General features: G+C 36.2%; 1 protein-coding gene across 1 annotated transcript; it reads left to right on the top strand.

Moving 5' to 3' along the window:
• The first annotated feature begins 902 nt into the window (after positions 1-902).
• Positions 903-19768, top strand: LOC311285008 (sodium/glucose cotransporter 1-like). Its single transcript, XM_084400386.1, has 15 exons — positions 903-1100; positions 1797-1868; positions 2667-2771; positions 4084-4143; positions 4278-4382; positions 4984-5089; positions 13003-13083; positions 13206-13417; positions 14667-14802; positions 17087-17194; positions 17288-17438; positions 17543-17711; positions 17842-18057; positions 18416-18515; positions 18804-19768. Exons 1-15 carry the CDS (start codon positions 966-968, stop codon positions 19016-19018), a joined length of 1971 nt encoding a protein of 656 aa, XP_084256512.1. The 5' UTR covers positions 903-965; the 3' UTR covers positions 19019-19768.
• The last annotated feature ends 1347 nt before the right edge of the window (positions 19769-21115 follow it).

A 21115-nucleotide genomic window follows, 5' to 3' on the forward strand; every position in this document is an offset into this window, starting at 1 on the left:
CCCTGAGGTGCAAAAATGTAACAACGCGCCAGTTCTACGCAGACCGCAAACGCTGTGATTGGTCTGCTAGAAACCCTCCCTCGGGTTTCACATGCTCCCTCTGCATTTGTAATTGTACATCAACGCAGACAACGACACAGAAGTATGAAAACCAACGCGTAGCCTACAGCGTAGAGGCTCCGGCGAGAGTTGACACAGAAGTATAAATTGGGCTAAAGGCTAACTGAAAACACATAGGGAAATGTTTAATTTCATAATTTTTAACTTAGGTAATTAAATGTGGTATGTAATTAGATTATACAAATGATAAATTATATAAATTTACATATTTTCATGATTAAGAATACACTGTAAATCAGTTTTCAGTCATTTTTAATCAGGCACGGAGCAGCTATCCTTTACAACTTTCTCAGTAGAACAGAATAGATTTTGCCAGTTGTATCGCTTCAGGGTGGAAGGGTGATTCATATCCATTAACTGATCCATCTGTAGGGTTGGAGCCCAGTATGCAAAATTTAGTTTGATGTTTCATCAGCCATTTTCACTTTCTTTTGTCTTCAAGCTGCAATGCCACTTTGCACATCAGGGTGTCCTTATAACCAGTGTTACAGTGTGTAGACTAATGTCTGGACCATACATTGCAGTAGTTGATCTTTAGCTGAATCAATGAAACCCATTAATTAAGATGCTGGACAGGTGATGTGGTTGATGAAATGTGCTTTTACACTTTACAGGAACCCAGTCTCACACTTCCCACTATATAAGTTGATCATTAATGATTCTCAATCTCAGATTTTAACAGCTGTAAGTCACAAATACACTTTTATAATTAACTCTGAGGAGGTCACACCCATCTGTAGACGCACACGTATAAGTGAAAGCGTGCGCACACAGTCACACAACTGCAGGTGAACTCAGAGAGGGACGTAGTGTGGTGCTCCACTTGCCCTGCAAACACCATCAAAATGGGGGAAGATTATTTTGGATTCTCTTATCTCCGCAATGAGAACAGAAGAAATTTCACCATTTATATTAACAATCCAGCGGACATCTCGGTGATTGTTATATATTTTCTGGTGGTTCTGGCTGTGGGAGTATGGGTAAGTGGCCAATAGTTCATGTCCACCAACATTTTTACCATTGACAGACTTGTGAATTGTTAACCTTGCGTCAACAAAATATAAATGTAAAAGGGCTGTGTGAGACAAATTTGAAGAAAGAATGAGGATTCTGACTGATTTTGCACAAAGTTTATAATATAATGTAATATAATAATTGGAATACAACAGGAGTGTTTTTTTTTTTTTTTTGCAAAAATGCTGAAATCTATCAGGAAAATAAATTGTTGCAATGGTCTTTTTTTTTAAATAAATGTGGATACTCATAATGATACTTCTATCTATTAAACACTAAAAATATATATATTTTTGAAATTATTACTAAATTATTTAAAATGTTTCATACAAAACATTACAATAATCTTGGTACTTTTGGTACAGTCTTAATTGAGGTTATTATATTACTGACATTCTTTTCTTTTTTTTCAACTATATTTGAACATTGGAAATCCAGAACATTTTAAAACCTCTTGTGAAAATTCAAACTTATTTAATCAAACAACAAACAAGGCCATTGAACGCCAATCCATCAACACTTTGAGACTGCAAATGTAATGTGTTAGTGTGAAATGTGTCTGCTGGTATGACACCATATAAAGTCAAATGTGATTTTTTTCTAAAATGTTTAGTGTCTGGAACTCTATATATGATGAATTGAATGCCTCTTTCTGTTCAAAGGCAATGGTACGGACAAATCGATCCACAGTAGGAGGCTTTTTCCTGGCTGGCAGAAGTATGGTGTGGTGGCCGGTAAGGAAATGGACCTGGATGGTGGATGACCAAACTTTAAACCTTAAAAGCATTTTGTTTTTTTGTGTGCCAGATGTGATGGACATAAACAAAATTACATTGCCTGATCATTTACTTCATCAATAGTGATCAATCAGTATGCAAAATGTGATTTTCTGTCGTAATGTACTACATTAGAAAGACTGAAACGGCCATAAAAGTAGGAGCTGATTATGTATCTATCAATAGCATGACCAGTGATTTCACTTTGTTACTGATATGGCATGATAATGACCTTGACTGCCCCTCCATTTCAGAACCTTGATATGATGATAGGGTGAATAAATTTTTTTTATTGGGCCATAATGCACTGATGCCAGATGCAACCCACAATTCATTTTAGCTGATATGCTTTGCTCATGCATGCAGTGTTTATGGAGCTATCATGCTTTGGTCCATGCTAAAGTTATCACATTTTATTTGTTATTACAAAGTTCATTGTTCCAATCGTTATTGTTTGAGTTACACCTCAGGTTGTGCACAAGAAGCAGTTTTTATAGCTTATCATCATGGTGATTGTATTGCCAGTTATAGTGAAACAGTAGACAGAGTTAATATATTCTGAAGCAAGACGCTTCACATACAGTTCCCACAATCCTTTGCTGATGACTTTTTAACCATTCTGTCATGCAAAAAGGCAGCAGATCACTTAAATGTGGATTTCTGTTGGGTTTACCCCTCACACTGAATATCAAATGTTTGTTTATTAGTATATGAAGAACAACTGAAGTATTTTAAACTTTTTTAATTTTTTTTCAGATTGGAGCCTCTCTCTTTGCAAGTAACATTGGAAGTGGGCATTTTGTGGGAATAGCAGGAACTGGAGCAGCTGCTGGTATCGCCATTGGAGGCTTTGAGTGGAATGTATGTTTAATAAAATGCCTAATAATTACATTTATGATATTGAATAATTATGATGTGTGTCAGATAAGTGCAATATGTTCTTATTTAGGAATTAAGGAATAATTTACAATAACTAATTTTTTGTACATCTAATCATTTATAATGATAAAAATGTCAGATATTCAGAACTTTAATTATTATTTTATGTCTGCTTTTCAACACAATAAAAAACAAAAGTATTATTTATTAGAAGGATAAAAGTATACTATGCATTATTATTATTATTATGGTACGATATTAATTATATATTAAGGAACCAATTAAACATCAGTGTTATTTTAATAATATTTTTTATTATTGTAACATGCGTAACACAGAGAGTAAAAATTAATATGCAAGCACAAGTTTACAAGAAAAATACAAGCGCAGAATAATCCAATCCAAGAAGCAAGAGCATAAATCCACACATCAAGGCAGGAGAGCAACAACAGGAACACACATACAGGATCAATGACCAACAAACAACAACTGAAGCACAAAGGTTCAAATAGACAGGTTAAAGAGGGGCTGATTAGGGACAGGTGTTGGTGATTAGTACTCGTGGGAACTAATGAGGGTAACTATGGCAAAAAAAAAAAAAAAAAAAAAGTCAGGCAAGACAACAAGGAAAACAGGAACCGAACACAGAAAGGGAGCACAGAAACAATAGGAACTGAGAATACATTTCAACATAAAAGTCCTCTCAAAACACAAGACAAAACTAAGATGGTGACAGCTATAGTATTTATTAATATTTCTAAAATAGCTTTTATTTGTACATTTTCAGGTTTCATTTTAATTTTATTTTAAGTTTTAGTCATTTTGTTATGTGCTTTTGTCATTTTATTAGTTTTAAAATTCCTATTTAGCTAAAATTTATTTTTATTTAAGTTAAAGCTTTAGTAATTTAAGTACTTTACGTTTCAACCAGTATAACTAAAAGTATTTATAAAACAAATTGCCTACGCTACCTTTAACTAACTTTTAAATACGACTTTTGCCTCAATAAACGTTTGATTACTGCTGATTAGTACTTAGTAAAGTAGTTGTTAGTGGGTAGGATTAAGGGATGTAGAATATGGTCATGCAGAGTAAGGCATGAATATGTGCTTTATAAGTACTAATAAACAGACAATATCCTAGTAATATGCATGCTAATAAGAATTGGGCCCTAAACTAAAGTGCTATCCTATAGTTTTAGTTAACAGTAACAACACTGATGGGATTATGTGTAGAAAATATAAAATCAAATATCTGTAATTACAATCTGTTTTTAATTTTTTTCCCCTCTCAGGCTCTTGTTGTTGTGATTATTCTGGGATGGCTCTTCGTGCCAATCTACATAAAGGCTGGGGTATGCTTACATTTCATCCTCTCCAACCAGCATTACAGAACAAATCTTTCAAATATTGCTTATTTACACAACATGACTGTGTACTTTATCTCTGTGGTATCATTTTTATGGTCCTTTGTTGGCGTTATCTGCAGATTGTGACTATGCCGGAGTACCTGAAGAAACGCTTTGGTGGGCAGCGTATCCGTATCTATCTCTCTGTGCTGTCCCTGATTCTCTACGTTTTCACCAAAATCTCTGTGAGTCCAAAATCTGTCTCAGCCCTTACAGAAAAGTACAGGAATCAAATACTAATCGATTAGTTATTTGAGAGGTAGCTGTCATGCAATACTTTAAGGATACTTTAACATACTATCAGTGATGTAACATGCTACACTTGTTAATCATTATGAATGCAGCTTTTTTTTAGACTAGCTACATGCACACATCAAGTACAAGAACATTTGAAGTAAACTAAATTGTAACCAGTTGGTGTACCAATCAAAAGATCAAATATATACACTTTCCCTTATGCTTTTATATAAAGTTTTACCTTACATTTGCATTTTCCCCCTTATGTGTCGATTGACAATGATTATGATTATGATATTAAATGTTGGAACTTGCCAACATTTTCACAATATGGTGCTGTCTGTCCAGCCTCTGTATTTAGTTTGCTGATAATCTTTACATAAAGTCTTCACTAACACAGATTATAGTCTGAAATGGCGGTGATTTCCATGTGGAAATATCTTTTATTGCCATGTGAAGTCAGACTAAAAGGGGTTTAGATTAGAAAGATAAAGACCTTGTTTTTAAACTGACAGTTCAAACAAATGTTCTCCCTTTTCCACTTCTCAGGCGGACATGTTTGCAGGAGCCATTTTTATCAACCAGGCTCTGGGACTGAACATTTACCTGGCCGTGATTATTCTGCTGCTGATTACAGCTCTTTATACAGTAACAGGTCTGTTGACATAAATACTGCAAACTTTACCATGACACATTGCACTGTATAGTATATGCCAGTTTATATGCAGTTCTTCTAATCAGACTTTCAGCTGTTTGCAATAAACAAATCAAACAAAAGTAATTAAAATAGCTCAACACAACAAATGTTTCAAGAGTTTTCCACAAATGCAACTGAAAATGCAACTTTTAATGACTTCTGCAGTCTCAAAATTATTCAACCCCTTTCATGGCAAGCATCTGTAGTATTTGGTAGAACATCATTTTGCTGTAATGACCTGCTGCAAACAAGATGTATAACCAGACACCAGCTTCTGGCAGTGTTTCTGAGGAATCTTAGCCCATTCCTCATGAGCAATGGCCTCCAGTTCAGTAATATTATTAGGTTTGCGTGTTGCAACCGCCGCCTTCAAATCCCACCAGAGATTTTCTATGGGGTTCAAGTCAGGTGTCTGTGATGGCCACTGTAGAATCTTCCAGGACTTCTTCTGCAACCAAGCCTTGGTGCAATTTGAGGAATGCTTGGGATCATTGTCCTGTTGGAAGGTCCAATGACATCCAAGCTTCAGCTTCCTCACTGACGGCATGACGTTTTCTCCTAGGATTTCCTGATACTTCAATGAATCCATCTTGCCTTCCACTCACTGCAAGTTTCCAGTGCCAGAGCATGCACAGCAGCCCGAGCCCCACCATGCTTAACTATAGACAGGGTGTTCTTTTCAGTATATGCTTCATTCTTCTTCCTCCAGACATACCACATACCATAGGGCAGAAAAGTTTTGTCACTCCATAGAACAGAATCCCAAAACTTCTGTGGCTTTTTATATGATTTTGAGTAAATTGGAGCCAACTTTTCTTGTGCTTTTGGGTCAGTAGTGGTGTACGTCTTGAAGTTTTGGCATGCGTTTAGTACGCACTTTACTGTGCAAGCTGAAACCTCAGTGCCCTATTGCCACCTAGTCTTGCAGCAGGTCTTTTGCAGTCACTGGAGGGTTTTTATGAACCTGCCTTCTCAGAAATCTGGTTACAGCCGTTGATAGCTTCCCTTTTCTGCCCCGTTCAGGTAGTGTAACCACTGTTCCTTTAACTTTGAACTTGCGATTTATGCTTCCAACGGTGTATCTAGGAATATTTAGTGCCTTTTCTATCTTTTTGTATCCTGTTCCTTGTTAGAGAAGGGCAAAACTATCTTCTGTTAACCTTTTGGGACATTCTTTTGACTTTTCTTACATGCAGTCAAATGTGACACTCAACAAACCTAGCCAATTCTGAAATTTCGTGTATTCTAGCTAAAGCACACCAGGTGAAACTAAAGAAGCCCTTGATTAGTTGCATCAGATGTGCTTGAGACAACACCTGTTTTGCAGATGTGTGCTGTTGTGAGGGATTCAATTCAGGGGGTTGAATCATTTTGAGACTACAGAAGTGATTAAAAGTTGCATTCAGTTGAATTTGGGGAAACCAGTTGAAACATTTGTTGTGTTAAGCTATTTCAAATACTTTTCTTTGATTTGTTCATTGCAAACAGCTGAAAGTCTGTAAATTTGTAAAACTGTATATATATATATAATGCATTATACCCACATGCCCTGCATTCCATTTTTATATATATATATATATATATATATATATATATATATATATATATATATATATATATATATATATAATTTAAGGGATACGAAATTGATTTTTATATATTCCCTGAAGCTTATGCTACAACAGAGAGTAAAGTCCAGGGTTGTAGGACCATGCGGTGAGATGCTTATTGTAGCGTGATATGTATGTGTTATGAGTAATTGCCCATTATGACAATAGATGATAAGCCTGTTCAAGGCAAGCTGCATTGTGACTTTAAACTTCTGTCAACCCCATGGTCTGTTGTGTAATAGGTTTATCTCAGGAACAAACCAGCCCACCAATAAACTATAAGAAATCAGACATCATCCTGCCAACTGTAAATGTTTACATGAGCTGTGGCTGAGAGTGTTTGTATGGTCCTATGGCTACTAAACTTCTGTTACTAAGGCTTTAGAGAAGTATTTTTGGGGTGAAGTCATGTGGTTTGACCAACATGTAAAACTGTGCATTAAAAAGCCAGGAAGAGAGGAAATGATATCATATAGAGGACCCCTCCAGACCCTCATGAGTGAAGACAATCAGATAATTGGATATTTTAAGACAAGGCAAGGATAGCTTGCAGAACCTGGGGCCAGTTGCATAAACCTCTAAGACTAGTCTTACAAGTTAGACATCATTTTTCTTTTCTTTAAGACTGTTCATAGCTTTTTTTAAATCAGTTTCATAAAAACGTAGATTGGGCAAACTTGATACCGAAAAGACTGACTGCCCCTGACTAACTGCTAGTGGGTCATACTAGAACTTAAGACACTACTCTTAACTGTGATTTCACCAAGTACCTGGGACATCTTTGTTGATCCTGGAACAACATTCCAATCAATCAATCAGATCTGAGGGACAAGTTTACAGTTTATGTCAAGTTTAAGCTTAAAACCAGGGTTAGGTGTTTCTACATCACTGTTATTTAACTATCATTTGATTCATTTCCCTCTGGGTTTAGGGATCATTTATTGATATGCTTAGGTTTCAGAGATGAAAACCTTGAACGTGTCTAACTTGAAAAAAATCAGGATGTGCAGGATAGTTCGCCATTGTGAAAAAGATTTTTCACTTTAGCATCCTTTTAAAAAGAGTACTTATTAAGGAAATAAAATACTTTAGTGTGAAAAGAATATGCTTAAGTGCAAACTAAATGCAATGTTTTTAGGCATTTAATTGCATGTTAAATGCAATGTCATGTATTTAAATGGGTGGTATAATGCCCTTTTAACAAGATGTAAAATAAATCACTGATGTCCCCAGAGAGTGTATGTGAAGTTATAGCTCAAAATACCCCACAGATATTTTTTATATAGCATGTTAAAATGGTCACTTTTTGAGGGTGAGCAAAAACGCAGTTTTCTGTCTGTTCCTTTAAATGCAAATGAGCTGCTGCTCCCAGCACAGAGGGTGGAGCTTTAACAGCTTGCACTCACACAGACATGTACTGAAAATTTCAAAAACATTTAGCTTTTTTTATGTTCAAACTGGATTCAGAAAATGATGGAGAGACTCAAGAAGAGGTGACAACATGTAATGCAACAGGACTTTCTGAATGGTTAGTTGATGAATTTATTTAGCTTATATGTAGTTATCTTCTAGTCATTGATTAGCATATTCTGTCTTGATAATCTGTAAATCGTGTTCCGGGGGCGGGGTTTATGTAAATTCTAGGGTTTGTGATGTCACTAACCCAGGAGGAATGTCGTGTAGTCCCTACCAGCTGTTTGTTGTAGTCCTTAAAAAACGATTTCTTTAAAAGCAAATATCTCCCTTTGCTTTGAACTTTGAGCATTGTACCTTTGCAGATGTTGTTTATACTCAAACAGCAACATTACACACTAACTAAAGTCAGAAAAGTGAAATAATCAAATATATATTTTTGAATATATTTTCTTTAAATATATTTGTAATTAATGAAGCTGCAACTTAATACATTTAAAATATATTATAAATATATTACCTTTAAAATTACTACAATTAAAATTATTATAAATTAAGTACATGTGCTTTACCATGTTAGTCAACACTTTAAAAGAAAGTATTTCAAAAGCTTATTAAAACATGATTTAAAATGTACTTTAAAGTAAAACGTTTCGTAATACTTTATTTTAGTGTCCAATGTTACACATCTTACATGAACATACTATAGTAATAACAGTAAATCATGCAGAACTACAAGCAACTTACCCTAAACCAACCTCTGACTTTAATTAAAATTACATGTTACAAATTAAAAATACAAATAAGTACTGTATACAAGGAAACCTTAAGTAACCAAATGTTTAATGCGGCATTATTACAGTGTATTTTTCAAAAGTATACTTAAGTGTGTTAAGAAACAGTCATAAAAGTGACTTTAAGTGCTCTCTTTAAGTGCACTTACAGTAAGTGTCATAATCCTCAGTCACCAGCCCAGTCACCACAGAACTACATTTCCCAGCATCCCTTCTGGTCTCTACCTGCACTCACTCAGCCATCATCACACCTGCCACTGATAATCACTTATCACCCACGCACCATATAAGAAGTCACTCTTCAGTTCACCTTTGTTTGGTCTCGTCGTTCCTACCAAGAACCACCAACCATTTGAGAAACTTACCTGTGCGATCTTCTCCAGTCTTCAGTCATTCGTCCTCTCCTGCCATCAAGTATGCTATCATCTTCACCTACAACAGAAAAGATCTGTCATTCACCATCTGCATTTCAGCATTGATCCACCAATTCAGTAGTCACTGGTTCCCATCACTACTTTCCTGCAATAAACCACTGTTGGGATATTACCTGTTTTTTCCACCTTCTATTCCGTGACAGAAGACCAGACCTACAGCTAGCACAACAACCATGAGCCAATTTCTCCACCCAATTGATTTGTTGCTCTCCTGCTCTTAAGACGGCCTCCCAATTGAGTAATACGTTGGGGAATTCCTGGAGCTGGCTAACAGTATACACAGAAGATGTTGTGCTGATGGAGATTTTTCATTGAGGTTTGGATGAACCTTTGTTCTCTAAGATGCCATACTGTGGTGTGAATATGTACACTTTAGAGTAATATATTCTCTCCTGAAAGACCACTAATTCTTCCTGTGATTTCCGAGGCTGTCCCAGTGAAGTCCGCACCAGCCATTGAGCCCGTTTCATCTGTTCCAGTGAGAGAAATTCCTAAATCTGTTCCAGTGAAAGAAACTCCTGAGTCTGTTCCCGTGAGAGAAATTCCTGAGTCCGTTTCAGTGAGAGAAATTCCTAAATCTGTTCCAGTGAAAGAAATTCCTGAGTCTGTTCCCGTGAGAGAAATTCCTTAGTCTGTTCCCGTGAGGGAAATTCCTGAGTCCGATCCAGTGAGAAATTTCCCAGTCCGTTATAGTGAGAGAAATTTCCCACTCCGTTATAGTGAGAGAAATTCCCTAGTCCATTCCAGTGTGTGGAAATCCAGAGCCTGCCCTTCCTGTCTGCCCTGATGGGTTTGAAGATGTGGTCCTGTCCAGTTATGTGCATTTGGGCCACACACTCTGGCTCCAGTCCCTGACCAGAGCCCAGTGATGGCTCCAGTCTTGACCAGAGTCCAGTGATTGCTCCGGCCCCTGACCAGAGTCCAGTGATTGCTCCAGCCCCTGACCAGAGTCCAGTGATTGCTCCAGCCCCTGACCAGAATCTAGTGATGGCTCAAGACCCTGACCAGAGTCTAGTGATGGCTCAAGACCCTAACCAGAGTCTAGTGATTGCTCCAGCCCCTGACCAGAGTCCAGTGATTGCTCCAGCCCCTGACCAGAGTCCAGTGATTGCTCCAGCCCCTGACCAGAATCTAGAGATGGCTCGAGACCCTGACCAGAGTCTAGTGATGGCTCGAGACCCTAACCAGAGTCTAGTGATGGCTCAAGACCCTGACCAGAGTCTAGTGATGGCTCAAGACCCTAACCAGAGTCTAATGATTGCTCTAGCCCCTGACCAGAGTCCGTTCCAGCCTATGAGGCCGCTCCAGCCCATGAGCCCACACCAGAATCCGCTCTAGTTCATAACCCCATAGCTCCCCATAGGTTATATGTCCCTGGCCATAGATGCCGAATTAAGCTCCCTGGCTCCCTGAACTGCCGGCACATCCCTGGGTCCTTGTACTGTTGGCACCTCCATGGCTCCCTGAGCTACCGGCGCCTCCCTGGCTCCCATCACCTACAGGTACCGTTCTGGCTCCCTGAGCTAGCGACTCCTCTCTGGCTCCCTGTATTGTCAGTGCCATCCTGGAGGCTATCCATCCTGCCGGCACAGCCCTGGTCACCCGCTCCCCACTGACCATCCCGTCCAGCATCTGGATGCCCGCCCACTATACTTAAGATTAAAAGAACTTTACAAGTGCACATTCAGCGCAGTTAAACACACTTTAGGGCAAGAAAAATTGTTAAAAAGTACTTTTTGAAAATACTGATTAAAATATTTACACTTACATGTGTTCAAGGTGTAAGGGAAATATGTGGTCACACTTTATTTTGATGGTCCACTTTAGACACTCTAACTACTATACTATAACTACTATAAAGTAACTTTGCAACTTCCTCTCAGCTAACTCTCATTAGAGTGTAACAATCATCCCAATAAGGTTGAGTTACAAGAGTTAAAATTAGGGACAGATTAAACTGTGTAAGGTTGAGAGTGCTTTAAAAAGATGAGACAGACAACAGAAATAGAATCAATAAATGAAGTGTATTTACATTGTTCACATGAATCTTAAAACAACACAGTAAAACCAGGAAACCTCAGTCTGTTAAAAGCATAGAGTCCATTACACCATACCCTAAAACAGACCGAATGAGTTCCAGTGTGTTGATAGTCCCAATGTGACCTTGTCCACCGGTGTATACACAATCCACAGTGATAATCCAATAAAGTGCTCTTTCTGTAGTGATTGCGAAGTGAAGCTTTCTGAACCAGCAAAGCTCTCAACACAATTGGATCAGAAAAAGGTTCATTACTCAATGCTTTTCAAATCAGAGCATGACGAGGACATCTGCTGGTGAAAGTGAGGGAAAGCGCTGTGTCGCAAAATATTTCACAACCACGACCAACGCATTAATCTTAGAAGCAAAAATGTATAAATGGCTAGATGAATAAATGAACGAATCAATATATTAAATATATAACAGCAATCTGTTCCATTTCATACTCCTAGTAACTCAAAACAATACAGATCAACTCCTAAACTCTCACAATACAATAAATTCTCCTACATTCTCACAATAGAATAAACTCAATTAAACTCTCGCAATACAATAAACAGTTCAATGCAACGCAACACTCCTTAACAACCCACAAGGGCGTGCCCTGTGTCGCACATTTTTAAACATTTGAATCGGAATACGAAGCAGTGACGTGGGTGTGTGTGAAACGAAGCTTCGGACGTCATTGGTCACGTGATTTTGATAGAACGAGTCAAGCATCGATAGAACGCTTTACTGAAAATCGCACACAAATTTTTTTTTGACACACTTTGGAGCTTTGGTGTCACAGCTAACATTTCCAGCTTTCTGGAAAGGTAAGTCCTCAAAAAGTAACTCCATAGTCCAGGCTCTTGGTGATCACCAATCGGTCGATGTGTTAGCAATCCTGTTTGAATGCCATGCTGCTTCCTTTATGCTGTGTACTTCCTATTTCCTGTCATGTGATCACTCACATGACAGGAAGACCTATGATCATTTAAAGACATACACACATATGAAACAGATAAGGAATAAAATGGACTAAACTTACTAAGACAACATGGAAACCTATTAAAACATAAAATCATTAATATATATTGTATATAGAGTGGTTAAAACATGTGTCATATGTGACAGTGTCACAAGAGTATTAGTAGAATTTAGTAGACTGTTAGGGTTAGGTGTTCAAGGGATTCAAGTAGAATAAGTTGACATGTCGTTGCAAAGTTACTTTTAGTCAGTAGAATGTCCGTTGGTGGACCATCAAAAATAAAGTGTTTATTATAAAGATATTAAGCAGACAGTCTACTAATACTCTAATAACTGGTAGCTGACATGTAATTGCAAAGTTACAGTACTGTTTAGAAACAGTACATTTCTAAAGTGGACCATCGAACTAAAGTGTTACTAAATATGTTATTACATTTTACTAAATGGTGACCCCACCATACATTTGTAAAGTCATTAAATTTAAAGTTTCTTTACAATATTATAAAAAAAAATCAACTAACAAGAATGGCAAAAGTACATTTCTAAAAACTTGATTTTTTCAGTTGCTTTATTTATTTTTTTACTTGAAAAACCTTCCCTGTTTTTTCTACAGGTGGTCTAGCTGCAGTCATCTACACAGACACCCTGCAGACCATCATCATGGTTGTGGGATCATTCATTCTCATGGGCTTTGGTACGTCCGTTTACTTTTGTCCTGTACTTTTTGTCCTGTGCTTTTTGGAAAAAAAATAAAAAAAATAAAAATAAATGTCTGCTTAATGACTACTTGCTTCAACATCAACCATTTTCTTTCAGCGTTCACTGAGGTCGGAGGCTATGAGAACTTCAAGGAACGTTATATGAATGCAATCCCGTCAGTGCTGGGTGAAAACATCAGTGAAGCGTGCTACACCCCTCGTGCGGACTCGTTCCACATTTTCAGAGACCCCATTTCTGGTGATCTGCCCTGGCCTGGACTGATCTTTGGTCTTACTATCCAGGCTGCCTGGTACTGGTGCACTGACCAGGTACTGATTATTTATTAAGACTGCTGACTCATTTTTGTCGAGTAATACTTTAGATTGTGGCTACTTTCTCATATTGCTTTATTCTGTGCGTATATATGTTTTTTTGGACATAAGAAGCATTGTTTGAGAAAATAAGAGGTCTGTCCTACACATGCTAAGACATTCACACACATAAACAAATGAAATGTCTTCTGTGTCCACTTTTGGACGACAAACTGCACTTTTACCTTGAGTTTCTCAGGATGAACATTGTTTCTTGTTTTAGTCAGAGCAAGTCTAAGCTTAAACAGGCATGCTTTTAGTTTGACCCCTGATTAGTCCCCACTAAATAAGATAAGAGACACAAACAGCCAAAGAAAAGCAGATATAGACTCACCACAGTTAATTTAGTTCAACAGCCCATTAACAAGACTTAATGCTTAATTGTTTCAGACTATAGTAATTTTTTACTAATGATTTAGGTGACATTAGCAAAAATGAACAATATTTTAGCTATAAAAGATGCATGGAGACATAAACAGATTCACTCATGTCAAATGATTTCTTCCCCAAAAAGTCTTATCAGTCATAAAGGCAGATTTTGTTTTCACCAACAGTATTCAATATTCTTTGTTTGTACTCTGGCACTATAGAGAAAAATACAGCCATAAAAGTTTATTATAGTTCATGACGTACATTACCTACATCTCAACAATTGTTTTATTTGCGTCTGTTTTTGTTTCTCTATGCAGTGTTGATTCTGTATCATTTTAACCCGGAGTACCTGATATGTTTAGGCGAGAAATTATGATACCTTAAATGTCCTAGGTATTATTTGAAAAAAATAAATAAAATAATAATAATAATAATAATATATATCTATATATCTATATCTATATATATATCTATATATATATATATATAGATATATATATATATGTATATGTATATATACCGTATATGTGAATATATAACATTTTTAAATATATTCAAATGGAAAACAGTTATTGTAAACTGTAATAATATTTAAATAAATGGTGAACATAAGAGACATCTTTAAAAAACCTTCTTTCAAAATATCTTTCTGAGCTCTAACCTTTGAACAGGTGTGTATATATTGAACAACAACTATTAAAAAAAAATCTAACTCTAAAGGTTTAAATTAGCAAGCCCTTGTAAACTTTTTAAACAGTCAATAACCGGACTAAAGAATTCTGAGCACTAAAATGTTCCTCTGGGTTATTCACACAAACACTCCATCTTGTTTTAGGTGATAGTGCAGCGCTGTCTGTCTGCCAAGAGCCTGTCCCATGTGAAAGCTGGCTGCATCCTGTGTGGTTATCTCAAACTTCTGCCCATGTTCCTCATGGTTTTCCCTGGCATGATCAGCAGAGTGCTGTACACAGGTGAGAACAATTGGCAGCATCCTGGCTGAGATGGGTGATAAACTTATGAACTATTATGTAAATGTTAGCAAATACGTTGACTGAATCCTGACTGAGTGATATTTAATGGCAACTTTAATGTTTGAGGTGATATATATGGCCAACTAGGTTTTGTTAGTCTCACAGAACTAGACTTTTACCCATCAGAATGTAATCTGGTCCATGTATTTCTCACAGAATATGCTAGCAACTTACTATCATCTTGTTCTAGCAAACAATCGCGTAAATAGCGTTTCCCAAAAGCATTGTTAGCTAACTATAGTCGCAAGTTCTGTCGTTATCAGCATAGTTCAATGAGTAATTTTTTCCCGAAACCATAGTTCCAACAAATATTCGCAAACAGCATTGTCTTGGTTATTAATGTAACCCCCGTTCCTTAAAGGAGGGAACCGAGACGTTACGTCAGAACGAGCTGACGAATTGGGAACTCTGCACATTCAAGTGTAAATTTAACAAATTAGAATTGAGTAATAATTAATCAAATGAGTAAAATTTACACCATTTTTTTTTTTAACAATTTTTTTTATTGCTAACATTGAAGACACCTGATGTTAACAAGCACTGAAGGAGAAAACCGTAATTTTAAGTCACCATTATGGTGATCAGTATTTGTTTTAGTTGGGCTCTTGACCCTTAAATCATTTACTTTAGATTTTGTTTGGCTGCTGTACCTGAGTTATAACAGCCAGATGAACAACGAGAAAAGGTGATCTGATGGTGTTGGTTGTGTTTAACATAATCATTATTTCACAATAATTTAACCTGAATCACTGAACTCATATAGAGCCCAAATTCTGAGATAGGTTTACTTTATTAATTATAGCAGCTCTGTCCTTGTACAGCATAATATTTTTTGCCTTTTCAATGAAATCCATATGATCAAATCAATTTAAAAAAAACCTTCAAAAAAAAAGTTTTTATGTAGGCACACACAGACATCAAGAATTAGCGTATGAATCTCAGCAATGGTGACAAACAGATCACCTCTGATCATAAGCTCATTATTTATTCATGCAGCAATGTATGATGGGAGCCATGAATGAGTTTTGATTGGTGGCATCCAGAATGCACTGCAACATGCTTTATAATTGTCACCATTGTTGAGATTCACAGGCTGATTATTGATGTCTGTGTGTCTAAAATCTAACTAAATAAAAAATAATATATTGTTTGTATATGAGACACATTTAAGAAATCTTTGAATTACATTGTAAAAGTTCAAAATATTATGCTGTGCAAGAACAGTGCTTTTATAATTAATAAAGTAAACCTAAATTGGTAAATTAGGTTCCCAAGTAAATTGGGATCTATATGAGTTCAGAGATTCAAGTCAAATGATTGTGAAATAATGTTAAAACATAACCAACACCATCAGATCACATTTTCTCTTTGTTCATCTGGCTGTTAGAATTCAGGTACAGCAGCCAAACAAAATCTAAAGTCAATGATTTAATGTCAAAAGCCCAACTAAAACAAACACTGACCACCATAATGGTGACTTAAAATGACGGTTTTCTCCTTCAGTGATTCTGCTTGTTAACATCAGGTGTCTTCAATGTTGGTAATAAAACTTTTTTTTTATTGTTGTAAATTTTACTCATTTTAAATGGTTACCTTTTAAGGAATTAATTTGATTAATTATTACTCAATTCTAATTTGTTAAATTTAATTAATAATATTGCTTGTCATCTGTTGCCACAATTTTATTGATTAGATATAGCGTATTCATTTTTACAGTGTAGTAACTGAAATAAAATAAGTTTAAGTTGAAATACCGTAATTACTAAAACTGAAATAAAAGCTAAATAGAAATATAAAAATAATAATAAAAATGCCAAAAGCACATAACAAAAACAATAAATAAAAGGTAATTAAAAATATTAATAAATACTATGTTACTATATAAATAATACTACTAGTGATTTGCATGTTTTAATTGGTTCTTTAATATGTTATTAATGTCGTACCTCAACTAAACTGATCATATAAAAATAAAAGTTAAAAATATTAATAAATAGCATTGTTTGATGTGACATTTCAGGGGGGTAAATCTGAAAATCATGATTCCACAACAATTCTATTTTGTGGAAATGGTATGTGGACTTTGTGATAAGAAAATCTGTCAATCCAAAAGTAATGTGCACCCATTTTTGGCACATTTTGTATGCAATGTGCATCAGGTCAGTGAACAGTCAAAGACTATTAGTCAAACTAATGTTTGTGTATATTCTCTTGTTTGTGTTAGATGAGATTGCATGTGTGGATCCAAAAGAGTGTGACTTTTATTGTGGAGCCAGTGTGGGCTGTAGTAATATTGCTTATCCTAAACTGGTGGTGGACCTGATGCCAAACGGTAATATACTGGTATTTCTAGTTCTGTCTCTTTACATGCTTTGAAGGATCTGTCTGGTGTTATGGGTCTAAACTGCTGTGTGTGTTTCTGAAGGTCTCAGAGGCTTGATGTTGTCTGTCATGCTGGCCTCTCTGATGAGTTCACTCACTTCCATCTTTAACAGCGCTAGCACACTCTTCACCATGGACATCTACACCAAGATCCGTCCCAAAGCCAAAGAGAAGGAGCTCATGATTGCTGGGAGGTGCGTTCTCGTGTCTGTTTGTATGTGTTGCATATTGATTTTCTGACCTTGTGAGCAGAAAATGATGTGAAAAGGCTCTGAGATGCCTGTGTTCATGCGTACAGGTTGTTCATGCTGTTTCTGATCGGCGTGAGTATCGCGTGGATCCCCATAGTTCAGTCAGCTCAGAGCGGACAGCTTTTCGACTACATTCAGTCCATCACCAGTTATCTGGCACCACCCATCGCCGCTGTTTTCTGCCTCGCCATTTTCTGCAAGAGAGTCAATGAAACAGTGAGTTTTTTGCTTGTTAAATTCAGCTTGATATAAAAAAATAAAATAAAAATTCTCTCAAAACCGGTCAAAGTCAAAGTCTTGCTGTACATTTTTTATCGATTGACACAGTGTTGGTATTCCCTCACAGGGCGCTTTCTACGGGTTGTGTATTGGTCTGTTGGTGGGTCTGGCGCGTATGATAACCGAGTTTGCCTATGGCACGGGCAGCTGTGTGAGCCCCAGTAACTGTCCCACGATCATCTGTGGTGTGCACTACCTCTATTTTGGACTGATCCTCTTCACCCTGTCCTGTATATTGATACTGGGCATCTCCCTCATGACCAAACCCATTGACGACAAACATGTAAGTTCTTCTGATACTCTTCAGTATTATAGAGTGTTCTTAATCATGCTTCTGTACCATCATAATTTCCTTTTTTCTTTTCAAATATTAAATATTCTTATTTTACTTGAAATACACATCTTGTATGTATACAATAACATTATACTACAGTTCAAAAGTTTGGGAAGAAAATATTTTTTTCTTTTTAAATAAATGATTACTTTTATTTAGAAAAGAAGCATTAAGTTGATCAATAGACAGACAGACAGACAGACAGACAGACATGAAGCAAGTGTATACTGTAGCTGTATTTTGTATCTATAAAAAAGCAACTTCTCTGTCACGGCCCCTCATTCTGTGGCCCCTTGTTGTTGTGCAGCTGTACAGGCTCTGCTGGAGCTTGAGGAACAGCACTGAGGAGAGGATAGATCTGGAGTTAGATGACTGGACTGATGATCAGGATTCATCAGAAACAGAAGGTACGTCTGCACAAGCCACCAAATTCATAATCATTGATAGGTAGCAGAGGTAACACTCACCGTTTTTGTGTGCAGCGTGCATCACGTGGTTCAGTAAACGGACTGTGGGTGTCTGATGCTGAGACTAGTTTATGGCCATGATTAATTGACTAGATTGTAGTTTGTTCTAGGAAAAACAAAGGATGTTGATCCAGACACGTCTTATTTGTGTAAATCACATTGCACATGTAACATATTAACTTTTAATAACCAATAACAACCGTTTCCGTTCATCTCTTGACCCTGCAGAGGAGCGTGAGGAACCCGGCTGTTTTAAGAAGGCCTACAACTGGTTCTGCGGCTTTGATCAAGGCAATGCCCCTAAACTGACTAAAGAACAGGAGGCGGCGATGAAGTTGAAGCTCACCGACACCACTGAAAAACCTCTGTGGAGAAACGTGGTCAACGCTAACGCTATTATCCTCCTCACCGTCTGTGTCTTTTTCCATGGTTTCTTTGGTTAAAGATCACATCTGTATCATCTAACTCTGTTAAGGATATTAGACCTGTATTCTGTGGACAGAAATGTTACCTTATCAGTGACATCGAGTTAATGTGATTAATCAGATTGTAAGAGGTTACAAATTTCCTCTTGAAACACTCAATACTTCCTTATAATATCCTCAACAAAAACCCTTTTCATCCTTATTGTACTTTGATTTGATGGCAGGAATTACAATACAATATATTTTTTTCTGTCATTTTTAATTAATATAATATTGTTTTTAGCACCCAAACTGACTTTCATTGTAAACCCAAGACCAAAACTATTCAATCATATAATCATGTCCTTGTTTTTTTTTTTTCTTTTCAAATCATTCTTAGCTGCTACAGTATCTGATTTAACACATGCCCGGCAGTCTTTACTGTACATTTGACAATGTTTACTTGTTCAAAACCGCACGTTCTTCCTTTATATCTTTGACATATTACAGAGTAACAGTTTCAACTAATAATACGAAGTTCTAGTCCACTCTGTTGTATGTTTCCTGTAAAGTCTTTTGATACATTATGATCAAATCAATGCAAAGTCTTTTTCAGTGCCATTTGTAAGATGTATCCTATATACCAAACTCCAAAAATAAGTTTTATAAATGGTCTTACTATTTGGTAAGATTTGATTTTCTTGTAAGTTAAAATATATATATTTTTGTCTGGGAGAAGGTAAGATATTTTATTTAATATTAATATTGTTGCCGTGGTGTATACTCTGTAATATATTAATTTAATGTTTTGTGTCTTCATTGTAATAAAAATGAATGAATTTTAGTGCTTATTGGTTTATTTAGATGCACAGGTGTAAGAAGCCAGAATCGTGTTCAGAATTGCCGAAATTACCACTGAAAACAGTTATATAAACTTCTAAGCGTAACGTGATGTGAGCAGACTCATTCAAAGGCCTGAGCACCGGAGGAAAGTTAATATTTAATTTTCATTAAGATTCTATCGATACATCTGAAACCAAAGTCCAGGACCATTGTGGTTTCCTTCAGCAACTGAAGACACAATGAGTGATCTATTAGTGTGATTCAGTGATAAATTTCCCTGAAGAAGATAAAGGAAATATTCATTTGGTGGATGAGTTTCACATTTTAGACATTTGAAATTGTTGAATGTAATTCATGCCATCGGTTCATCATTTCAATACATCTGAAAATGTAGTTATAATATTGAATATAGAAATGTAAATTATGATTATAGTTATAAGTCTGAAAATATAAATTGAACTACATAACTATTTGACTATATAGTTAAAAGTGCAAATGCAAATTGTGAATAGATGTAACAGTAACACTTCACACCAGGTTCTATTTGTTAACATTACTTAACTGTATTAGTTAACATGAACTAACACACTTCTAAAGCCTTTATTAATATTAGTTAATATCAACATTACATATACTAATACATTATTCAAATTAACAGTTGTACATGTTAATATTACAGACAGTGATGTTAACCCTTGCTGTAAAAAAAGGTCAAATTCTGACAGTATCATAACATTTTCCATTAAAACAGTAATCTACCGTAGAAAACAATGCATTCTGGGTTATATTTGTTGTTTTCGAGAAAATAGCCTACAGGAATATACTGTATATTAACACGGCTCAGAGTCAACGCTCACTGGCTGTGTTCAAAATCACACCCTATACCCTCATTCACTATTCCCGAATCCCTACATTAGTTCTCTAATATAGTCCACTTGAATGAAAATAAGTAAGTGAATTGAGACACTGATGGACACCTGACAAGCAGAATCACTGAAGGACAGAGAAACAAGAACAGAAAAAAGAGAAACACAAGAACTACAAGTGTGAAAACAGTTTACAAATCAGTTTAACATTATTTCTTTCATACATGTACAAAAATTCTTGTTGAGAATTAACAGATATTTAGTTGTTGATGTTTTATTGAAAATAATAAAGTTTGAAGTCACCATGATGGAGATCAGTATTTGCTTTAGTTGGGCTCTTGACCCTTGACTTTAGAATATTAGTTTCTCTCTGGCTGCTATAAATGTGAGTTTATAAAACACATTTGTTATGGCAAGAAAAAGCCAA

The sequence above is a fragment of the Rutilus rutilus genome, assembly GCF_951802725.1.
Source record: "Rutilus rutilus genome assembly, chromosome: 25".
NCBI lineage: Eukaryota > Metazoa > Chordata > Actinopteri > Cypriniformes > Leuciscidae > Rutilus > Rutilus rutilus.

Bases quoted from the DNA above. Each gene is read 5' to 3' on its own strand.
- LOC311285008 (XM_084400386.1), top strand. From the start codon at position 966: ATGGGGGAAGATTATTTTGGATTCTCTTATCTCCGCAATGAGAACAGA. The intron at 1,869-2,666 runs GTAAGGAAATGG...ATTTTTTTTCAG, and splicing joins GAAGTATGGTGTGGTGGCCG to ATTGGAGCCTCTCTCTTTGC. The intron at 2,772-4,083 runs GTATGTTTAATA...TTCCCCTCTCAG, and splicing joins TTGGAGGCTTTGAGTGGAAT to GCTCTTGTTGTTGTGATTAT.